Source organism: Solenopsis invicta, chromosome 16, assembly GCF_016802725.1.
Source record: "Solenopsis invicta isolate M01_SB chromosome 16, UNIL_Sinv_3.0, whole genome shotgun sequence".
NCBI classification, from domain to species: Eukaryota; Metazoa; Arthropoda; class Insecta; order Hymenoptera; family Formicidae; genus Solenopsis; species Solenopsis invicta.
Window position 1 is genome coordinate 20,519,808 of NC_052679.1, and position 12,114 is coordinate 20,531,921.

Sequence of the window (12,114 nt, forward strand, 5' to 3'; positions counted from 1 at the left end):
AAAAAAAGTAATTCTTAATTGCGTATTTATGAATTTATATTGATTAAATGTTATGAAATTGCGCCACGTTTAGCTCATGTTTCTAAAATATTAAATTGTATTGTTAACTATTATCAATATCATATTATAATAATAATATCAAAACTCTATTACCGTAACAAAAATTATTAATTTTATGCTCTTGAACAAATTCTTAATTGAAAAATTTCTTTTATAACAAGTTTTCCAATGAAAAAAAAACGCAACAAATTATAATTAACTTTTATTCCTTTCTATCTTTCTCTCCATTTTCTTAAGAAATAATATTCATATTACAATTGCATTTATAACTAAAAATTGTCATGATAAAAAATTAGAATTTATATTGGTTATATGTATGAATATTAGTAATTAATACTGTGCAGCTGTTGAAAATTATAATAAAATGCATATTTCAGAACAGTGTGACAGTAGCAAATATCAAATTCTAATTGTCTTTATTTAAATAAGAACTTTGGATCTGAAATCATCAAAAGGATTCACTTGAAAATTTGTAGCAGCTTCCATTATACTTCAGACATGCTGAGTTACGTCTTCGGTAGCTTATCACGAAAGACCGAGACATAAAGTGTATTAACTTGTTCAAGTTCGGTAACGTTTGCGAACTACGTGCTCGTGGAAAACGTACTCACTCATACAGCAACATGAAATTCAAAAATCAATTTTGTTCATTTGATAAAAGTGTTCACAATTCATAACTTTTGTAAATATATTTTTGTGTTTCTCCAAGAATACTTAAAAAATTGTATCTGCAATTTCTTCCAAATTTATTTTTTATGGTATAAGAAACAAGACTATTCTAAAAAGTAAATGATAAGATAATCAAATTTGCATTTTAATACAAAATATCTATTTTCTTACGTAACTGCATAATTGAGATAACTTTGCATATATTTGTTGATGATTGCAGAATTTAATAAGATTTTCCGTTATTACACACTGTTAAGGTAGATAAGCTGTAGTTGTAATCCATGCATACACAACCACTATCAGAACGTCCTCGGAGAATTGCGAAGTTGCAATCTCCGAGTGAAGGGTCACGTATTTCACACCTTGAGTCATATATACGTACAAATCCTGAATGCACAACATATAAAGTTATACTCAATCGTATATACATATATATATATATATATATATATATATATATATATAGTTGAGTATAAAATAATGTATTTTTTGAGACAATATATAATACGCACTAAATTCTCTGAATGTGTTATCAAGAGATTATTATTTATACAGGAAGAAAATGCAAGATATTAAATATACGAGACTGTATTATTCTTAAAATTTTTACGTGATTATATTTTGTTGCATTTGATAAAAAATTGTATATAAGAATAATCCTAATTCTAATTGTTCACAAATTTCAATATTATACAAAATATGTTTATTATGATATGGTTCTGCAATTCCTACATATCGCAATGTTTTACAAAGAAATAAAGTAAATTCTCATCTAATATTAAATCCATTTCTCAGATATTCCAGATATTTCTTCATACGTACATAAACGTCTTCATATACATTTTAGGATGCACATATAGCTACACAAATCTGAAGATGTAGGTAAGAGATGTATTACTTTGAAAATACATCAAGCAAGCGCAGGAAGCAAGCGAATTGCTCTGCTTCTGTTTGAACTAACGAATACGAATCGTGAATCGTTATCTTCGTGGAGTGAGATTTATCGCGATGCCATAATTCACCCATTCGACTTTTGACTGTCGAGGCAGATCTCCGTAATGTTCCTTTATTGCGTCGGCTCCGTATTCGATATCAGTGGTATAAATTTCGCGTGCTGAACTGCACGCGCGAGTTTCGACTATCCTCTTGGGTTTTGCCGGAAGGGTTTTAGATAAGTAAACATGTCTACCTCGCTGATAAAAGACATGCTAAGAAGGTTCGACCATCAATTGCGGTAACTTTTATAACTTATTTTTTTTTTAATAATTCTTTCAAAAGATTTTAATAAGAAAACGCATTATAAATGTACGGAAGATATCTTATAGAACTTTTATAACTTGCGAATCATGTGATGGTGGGGAATATTTGTATTTATATTTATACTTCTCGTGTACGCGATGAGATCCACAGTACAGAATTATATATTGGTTTTTCTTTTTTAAAATAAAAGTACAAGGCTTACAAAAATCTCGGTGGGCAAACTATCTAAAGCAGCAGTATGAATGGGGATCTAATTGAAACCTTTAATTTAATGTGACCATGCTACTGTTCTGTATTGTCCCTTGCTTGCCCACGATTGTTCGATTTATAAATTAACCAAGCGCAATAAATAAGCTGGTAAAATGTTCCTTTTGCTATTTGAAAGAAGTTAAAACTTCGATTGTGCATATTTCGTTGTTCGTTTTTATTTCTTTAAATAAAAATGGTATAAGTACAGAAAATTTATAATTAATATATTAAAAAATATGTATATATATATATATATATATATATATATAGATATATGTATTCCGTGTATTCTTTTAGAAAAGTTTTAGATGGTACCGTATTTATCTTTCCTGTCGGCACAAGATGCAACGTTTCTCGGTAAAGGGGAACATAAATTGCTGTAAATTGTAAAATAGTAGGCGTTGAAGATAGACGGATGTTTGAACCATCGTCTATTCGGAGATCTTTTTTCAAGGATTTTAGGCTTGATCGCTCGTAAATTTGAGATCAACTTTTCTTTTACATCAGGCGGCAAACAAATCATGATATCAATCGACACTGTGCCAGCGGGCATGAAATTCGGTTTTTTTTTTTTTTGGTGATGGTAGAAAATTTTAAACATCTTACGCTACTGCAAGCTTTTACGACAGCTTTAAAAAGTTTCTCATTTTATATTTAAATTATAGATTATTTTATAAAACCGTTTTAATTTTTACCAATAGATAAAAATTTAATAATATAAAGTTAATAAAATTGTCACGTAACGATAAATTGTTAAAAATTAATTAAACAAACAATTTGTCAATTGCGAAAGAATTTGTAGCGAATATTTAGTGGTCGTAATGCTTGATGTCCTCCTATATCACGGTGAAGTTAATTGATTTTAGTTAAAACGCGATGCGACGGATGTAATTTCCGAAAATGTGAATTTCATCGCGTTAATGCGCAGAACGCGCGTAGTCATGGATAACCATATCTCTCACGCGGATGGATAAAAGCGAACATTTGAAACGCAGTGCCACTTTGATCTGGGGAGTTCGTTACCATGGCTACTGCAACCGCGTACGGCGAAGGGTCGCAGTTATCCTGGTTGCCGGATTGTTCTCTTTCTCTCTTGATGTTGATGCTTTTCGACGCATCGCCGATGCTGCCGTCGCACCGAGGAAATTTAAATGCGAATAAATGCGCGGCGAATAAATAAATCGTACGCTATATTCATTGTCGTTCTTTTGGCAAAATAAACGTCTCTTTGGTTTCCGGGAAATTCTTTCGCATCGTTAGAGAAAAATCTTCGTGTTTGTTAAAGACACATGTATTTGAAAAGAATAAAAGAAAACGGTTAAGCATGCTATTCTTTTTTTTGTTAATTATATTTTTATTGCAAGAAAATATACTGAATTACCATTTATTACATATACTACATAGTAAAATGTACACAGTAACTGCATAGTAAGTGTAATATTATAATTGTGAAAATACAGATATTTTCTCTCTCTTTTTACAATTTTATATTAAGACAACAAACTCGTATGTAAGAAAAGTTACATTATTTTTATACAGCTTGCTATTCTCAAAATATGACTTTCTATAGCAACCTGAAGTATGCGCGCTTTTTGTTAAAATATTTAGCTACATCGTAAAATGTTCTACTCGTAAGGCATCTATTTCGTGATACAATATATTCGCATTTTTTTTGTAGGAGAAAAATTCTATTTGGCTGGCTTGAGAAATACTCGCGTACCCCGCGCCCGCGTGTGCGCGTAAAAACATAATATTATTACATTTTTGAATATTATTACTTTCTTCTCCATTAGAATTTTTTAAACGATAAAACATAATAGTTAGAACTTAATGATCTTTTTTAACAATAAAAAAAAAATAAGAGAAAAAAAAGGTGTATATAATAGTTTTATATTTTTATATTATTATTCAATGAAAAACGATTCATCATTGTTGCATTATTTAATAATTATAGTTGCATGTCATAACAAGAATAATTATTATATCTAAAATTGTCTCACCTCCCTGGGGAAAGAACTGTGAATAGATGCTTCTGAAAGTATCCTCCCTGACGACTCCCGTAGGACATTCAGCCTTGAAGCCGCGATATATCCTCTTCAGTTCAGCCTCTGTGAATCTGGTCGCTCGACAAAGGCTCGCTAAGGAGTCTGGCCTGTATCTCGGTATTTGCTCTTCTTCGTATTCTGAGTCTGCGAAATAAAAGCAGAACTCGTGTTAATCACGGAAAAGAAATCGGCAAATTCCGTTCATGTATCACGAATCCGTCGGATCGATAGAAAGCTCGAACAAGATTAAAGAACTTTGTTGAAAGCTCAAGACGGAATGTTACGTTTTACCGAGATCCTAGGAATAGATACGAAATAAGCTCGATAGATACGAGTAGCGTAGCTACATTGGAGTGGTATTTGTAAAATCGACGAAAAATCTACTGTTTTGTAAAACACATATCAATACGTTCTTCCAAACGACAATATTTTTTTTTAATTTATAAGGTATTAAAAAAATACATTGCAGAAAGAAATTTATTTTCTGACATTTTTAGTCAATATCACATTGAAGAAAAACATTTAATGTTTCTAAAGATTTTTTTATTAGACCTTATATTCCAAATCCATATAAATATTTGAAATAAATAAACATGTAAAAATGCATAGAATTAAAAATGCAGAATAGTACTGTAAATATTTTGTAATTTATTGCTGTCAGATGTGAAAACTGAGTACGCAAAATTTGTGAAATAACCCTGAACCGACACACCTATCTTTTTCAGGTGTTATTGCCGTACCAGAATCCGATAAAACTTGACATCCCTTCCCTGCTACTATTTCTGTACTTTTTTTTTCAATGTGCGATACATCAATCGATGTGAGTGTATAAAACCCGGATTTGACGACACATTGCAGTTGCGAATAGAAATCTGAGATTGAATTGCAAGATTCAAACTCTCGCGTGATATTGCAATCGTCTGCAGTATTATATCACATGGAAATTTTGAATCCCTCAAGATTGATTTTCAGATTTTATTCAATTGTTGTTTAATATCTGCTTCTAGTTTAAGGAAAATGATGTTTAAAGTATAAAATAACATTTAAAATTATAATTTATTTTTGTGAGAAGAATGCATAATTTCAGAATGCATCCAGCTTTAAATATATCGATGTATACAGTAAGTGTAGAATTAGATTTCGGTGTGTCTATTAACGTTTAACATTTATTTTAACTCTATAAGAATGAAAAATTAGAAATACTTGGCTCATTATCGAAAGGCAAATTTTTAAATTTCATAATACTTTGTACTGAAATTTTGATTATGATATAACAGTAATTACGCGTGTATCTTTTTGTACGTTCGACTTGATGTCTTAAAACGAGAATAATGAAACATAAATACAGTAGCTCGCAAAATCTGTGGAATGCAGTGTAATCCATAAAGTTCCGTAGAATATGTGAGTGGTAGTGCTACATTACTGCGCCTTATTTCCCATGGGATAGCCCTTTTTATTCCCTGGAAAGGCCGTCGAACTTTTAAGAAACCTGAATGTGGAATGACCTTCAATGCAGTAAAGCACAGCGTTTATGAGACCGGTACTAGGAGCGAAATGCGAGCAGCCACGATGCGCTCGACGAGATTTTGTAAAAATTGCTCTTTCTTGTAGTTTGAAAGCCATCCGTTCTATATCTCACGTGACTGCTCATACAATATTTATAAGATTTCATTCAACGTCGCGACGTCGTGAGATCAAAGATGAGGTGAATTTTCAAATCGCTTGCCAACCCTGGCAATCGAAGCAGCATATGACGGATTTGCAAACTATATTTCGCAGATATTGCTGTCACTGAAGAATCGCGTTAATAATAAAACGCAAAATTCGTGTATTTCCTTTTTGGATTTCTTTTTTGTTTTATCGTAAAAAAAATATAAATAAAAAATTTAGATACAATTTATCTGTTCAAGTATGTAAGAAGGAAAAAAATATGTATGAATTCCTTGACAAACGAGGACAGTGAATATATGTACAAGAGAACGAAATAGCATACATACATACATTTCTTCTAAAATGATTTAAATTCTAGGACATTTAAGAAAAAAATTGTATTTTACAAATATATATATGTACATTTTGTATAATATATAAAGTATATTAAAAAAGTCAATTTCAACATAATTTCAAAGTTTAATAACATAACTCCCATGCTGTAAAAATCAATATAATGTATCAATTTTAGCAAAACTTTTAAATTAAAAATAAAATCAAGTTTTATATTACCTTTTTTAAAACAAGCAACCTATTTCACTAATTACCAATTTAATTTTTTTGTGTCGATTTTTAAAAAAAGTATTAACAAATAGTTAGAACAAAGAAAGGATAAAAAATAAACGAATCTCTTGTGTTTGAATAATTTTATATAAGCAATTGATTATTAAAATATGCATGTGAATAAAATTTAAAAATTCAGAAAAGAATATAGGTAATAGTTTTTGTAATGCCGTCGAAAAAAACTTGTTAGATTTACGTGTTAAAAATATTTTATGTAGTATTTTTAGATGGAAAATGAATTTTCGTTATTTCAACCGATATAAGCCACCTGAATGAAGTGATTTTGCAATAAATCCCTTCCACATGGTGAAACTCTGCCGCGCGCAGAAGTGCACAGTGGAAATCGAAACGTATCGTGCATACGATACGCTGCTCTCATATAGCATAGAAGATCAGGGCGGAAAGAGGGAAATAGATTTTTGCACTGCTTCTATACATACATGTGGAAGGTATGTTCTCCATAAGAGATTACGGAAGTTAGAGAAGGCGGGAAAAGTAATTCAATGTTGGAATTCAAATCGAATAGTCTTGTTTCGACAGCACTTAGATTCCTCAGACTGTAGATTCGATCTACAGACGAATGTGACGCGCGCAGAAAATGAAGGACAAAAACGAGGTGAAAATTGGTGCGAAACTCTCTCGCGAGAATGATAACAAATGCTCGGGAAGAGAACATCTGGTGTGCATTACAACTTCAGTAATTTCGTTCTAGGAGTTTATGTCAGCATGAAATCAACTAAGAAGAGTATGCTTGCGTCATTGTAGAGAATTCTGCAAATTTTTATCTAAATCACTGTTAACGTTTTCAAAGCAAGCATTTTATTAATCGGAAAAATTTATAATATCAATCATAATGTAGTAGTTGCAGCTTATTAAAATTATAAACCATGATAAGGGCCAACACAGTATAAAATAACAACAGCAAGTTTTAATTTAATATAAGGGGATCTTTCCCTTTATTGCATCTAGCATGTATATATAAGCTCTATAGAATTTTAGATATTATTTCTACGTTATTTTCTGTAAAAGCAACACGACGGCCATCACAGAAAAAAAAGGTTCTAAATTTAATCCAGACGAGGTTGCTTCCGCACTCCTCTGCTTTTTCGTGTCATATACTCTTTAAGCAAAGGGTCGGTTTGACCGAGCGTAAATAGGGTCAACGGTGAGGCAACATCCGTTCGACCCTACGTCTCATTCCGGACGATGAGTCCAGGAGAGATGAAGACCGAATTGTAGACTTCGATGGTTCCTCCTCTTTCGAGATATTGGATTTGTACTAGGGATGAAAGGCATTCCTCGCGGAATGCATCCGTTGCCGTCGGATAGGCTGGATGCACATTGGTCTCTGTTTCTTGATGAAAGGCTGGACTATTGGAGTTTCCGTTTATGCGTTCATCGACAGTTATCCCGCAGGAATCTATTATACATTGGCAAATTGGATGAGGATATTTATAAACGATTTCGGAGAGATAAAAATAGACGTTTTATAAGCGTTTTCTTCATAAATTGTATATTTCTGAATGGTTCAAAAATCGTGCGATATAAATAAGCTATGAAATTAGAGAACTTTTGTTATTTAATTATGATCTAATTATTAAAAGTGGTAACAGAACACTTTGATAGAAAGAAATATTTTTAATCCACCCGTTTTATTCTTACACATTGGAATTTGTAAAAAAAAAGGAATAATTGTAGATTATTCCAATATTCGAGTTTTTCAGGTTGCACGATGTGGGATTTTGCATAATCAGATTAATTTATGCGACCGTCTCGCATAGTCTCTATATTTTTTTAACTGATCGTATCGAGAAGAAAATTTGGTTACGTTAAGCAAAAATTCTGTTGAATTTTCATGTAAATTTTTGTTACTAATATGGGTCTATTATAAATGACAACTTTGATAAATACAGAAATTTTTGTTATTTTAAACGTCGCTCTTGTTTCATTAAATTATCAATACTTTTATTATGGCAATAGATTAAATAATGTATTGTAGAATAATAATGTATTCTACAATACATTATTCAATCTACAATTTTACATATCACAATCTTTATTTCATATAAAATGTAACAAAAATGGAAATAAATATAAATATTTAAAAATGCAGAAAATTTTAACCTTAATAAATATGAGCAATTTAAGTAAAATAATGATATACATTTTGCAAATAAAAATATTTGTGAAAATAATTAATTAAAAAATAATGTAGCTTTCTATTGTATCGTCTTTTAACCAATTTAAAAGGAATCACATAATACCCTCCTGTATATTATAAAATAATTATATAAAATAAAAACAAAACTTATATTTTTACACTTATTCTTTCTCATTATTAATATTACTATTTTTCATTCAAGGTGCGCACATTTCATATATAAAAATAATTTATTTCTGTTGATATACACATTTTAAATTGTATCGCATAATTTTAATGAGATTTTCAATGAACAGCTGTCTTTATGATTAATTCATTTTATTCATGTGCTAAATTTTTTTCCAAGCAATGGAATCGCAATGCTTATTAAAACTGCTCACAGTGCTCAGCTAACAACGTACGTGACTATGTCATTTTATTTCGCGCAACCGTTCTATCATTTCGCTGTTTTCGTTGTAATATTTTATTTCATCTCATTTAAATGCAACCGCGATTAAACGAAACCTATTAATACATGGTACAATCTAAATTGTATGCCACTTAATACTCAACTGATTATATTTGAAATATAGAGTATTGACATACTGAAATAATCGCGCTTGTAAATGTGAATTAAAATATTAATAAATAAAAGAATATTAGCCTCTACTTGTCTATATGTAACAGATTCGTATTATATAAGATAGAGAAAATATTATGAGAAATTTGGACATTCTTTATAATTTCATTTTAGTGATGTCAAATACTTTATATAATTACATAATCATTATAAATATATGTATTGTTATACATCAATTTATTTCCTTATTAATCGTAATAGATGCATGAATGTGTACAAATACAATAATTATTAATACTGTTTACATGCAGGACATTAATGTATATCATAAGCTGCTGTCGAATATATAGTTCGTTTCGCACAGTGCTTGAATCTGCGAGAATATCTAACCTTTATATACATTTTCTGCATAATTACGCAAGAATTGCTTTCGTGTTCAACTATCATTAATTCAAATTATGAAAACCATTATAAAATGAATACGGAGAATATAAATGCCTTAAATTTTAATGTTCTTCTCTATTATAAAATTTTTCAAAAATCTTGAATTTCTTTTAAAATTTTCTATTTTTTTCTAAAATACATAAAGTATCTAGAAGTAAATAAAGTAAATAAATTAATAAAATGCGTATGTATACTACACCATGCATCAATATAATATGAACAGATTTGCCTAATGACCAAAATAAATTAAAAATTATTATCTGTAATATCTGCAATGCTTAATCAGGTAGCTACATAGACAGAGCTCACGAATGCGTAATACATATATTGAACATGTTTTTGCAATACTGATCAGATAAATGCGTCATTCCAATAAAATTATGGTTGAGAGCAACCGGTAGATAACAAATGCAAGGCAAGCGTTTGCCAACGGTATTTCACCGTCCTTCGCTCCGATACGTCGCACGGATGACGATGTTGGTTCCAGATATTTCCCTCATAAATTTGTTTGTGAAAATGTAATTTGCGGATGAAACCGCACCTGGACTGTATGAATTTTCATGAAGTTGGCGACCCCGAATCCCCAGGATACGTTGCGTGAATATTCCGCCGATCTCAAGAGTATTGCGTATGCCTTTGGTAACTATAGGATGTGTGAAACAATAATATAAGTCGACTATGAAGCTACTCGCCACATATGGTAATATAAATATTCGATATGCTTTTCATCGAATATTTATACTGCCATATGTAGAAGAATTTTATCAAGTTAGAAATATTTTTCATCTCACGCTATCCTTGAGTGATATTTCGCTCTCAAATTATTAGCCTAAAGATTTCGTATGAGAGATAGTAATTTCGGCATAATACTGTCTAAATATACAATTTTTTAAATTTTATGTACAGAATAAACAATTTTGTGTATCGTTTTTAGTGTTGGTTTAAAAAAACAAAGTTTTAATAAACTATAAATATAATTTACTTTCAAGTCATCTCTCTCTATTATTACACGTGCGTTATAGATAGAATACAACTTACTGGAAAAAGCTTATTCTTTCAAATATAAAAGTTTACGTTTATATATATGTATAAACAATGTTTTAAAGTAATATTATCAAAGCTTGTGCAATATTTCAAAATATGTGTGCGTGATATAAAAATCGTTTTTGATTCCATTAGTAGAAGACTGATAAATTTATCAGTACAAGGTTGTCGATTAGTCTACTTTATTGGTGGATCCGAGTAAGACCGATCGAAAAAAAGATATACAGTTTAATGAGAAGGCAAGCAGACTACATGCAAGTATCATGCAACATAGATGACCAGTAAGACACGTGAGTAGCGTGTAGTGTTGGTTAAAGCGTCAGGAAAACCCCGGAGGCCTTCACGTTACACGAACGAGTACGCGAGTCACTCTTTTACTGGTTGTCCAATAGAAAACAGCATATAAGATATAGTGACGTCGGTTCATCGAATGCGTCCCAGGTTCGTAAAACGTTATTCCCATATGATTTTTCGATTCTTGAATATATCCGAAAAGAGAAAAGTCGCTTCGCTCAACGTAGCATTTTTGTATGCACATATAGAGTTGTTTCATAAATATATCGCTGCCGGCTATATATCGTTTATATTAATAATTTTATGTATACGCGTAATATACGTACAAACATGGAATACAACATTAAAACATAATTAAACGAATAGTTATTTAACGAACTTATTTTAATTTATTTAATAGCTATCGTCAAAAATTATATTATTTTAATTTCATCTAATTAAAAAGGTACGAGTGATATGAAATACGTACGTTAAATGTGGAAATGTATTTCCATCATTTTCTACACGTTAATTTCATTTTGCAAAAAAAATTCGACGAACGCTTTTTTGAATAAATCCATTTACTTGTACATATTTTTTTAGGACAAAGTTTTCAATTAGTCGTAAAAGTAGTAATAAAACTGTGTCAGCAAAAAAATCAAAAGTCGAATTTTAACAAAAAATTCATTTCCTGTGTGTACGACAAAGACTTCTGATTCAAGACAGTGATAAATTTGAGATAAATATACCTAAAGCAAACTTGACGCCGGTCCAGGCTTGCCTCACGTAGTTGATTAACCTCCTGTAGAGAGGCCTTGGTGGTCTTTTGGTAGAAGTCCCCTCCTCATCGCATGTGCTATCGTTATCCAGCGTTCCCGGCGGCGGGCCTACGCCCGACAGGGTGCCAGCTTGATTCCTCTTGCCGAGAATGTTCACGACCTCCCGCAGCCCAGGCGCAACGCCCTGCAGTCCTGGTGCGTAATTCGCGGGGGCGACGCCAGAACCAAAGAGGTTCGCGCCGCCCCCGCGACTTTTGCCACGTCCACGACTTCCGCGGCCCCAAACAGAACCACTGC

The 12,114-nt window shown here is 31.4% G+C and overlaps 1 protein-coding gene across 3 annotated transcripts in view; it reads right to left on the reverse strand.

The window, feature by feature from the left end:
• The window catches only part of LOC105194700 (Kv channel-interacting protein 1), a 125,769-nt gene that overhangs the window by 23,046 nt on the left and 90,609 nt on the right, over positions 1–12,114 (reverse strand). For 2 of the 3 annotated variants that reach the window (XM_011159763.3, XM_039458888.1), the window contains exons 2-3: positions 11,788–12,114; positions 4,239–4,427 (exon numbers count right to left, since the gene is read on the reverse strand). In XM_011159763.3, the coding sequence (XP_011158065.1) occupies positions 4,239–4,427; positions 11,788–12,114 (516 nt within the window). The remainder of the gene's footprint in view (positions 1–4,238; positions 4,428–11,787) is intronic. The other variant, XM_039458889.1, reaches the window with a different exon arrangement.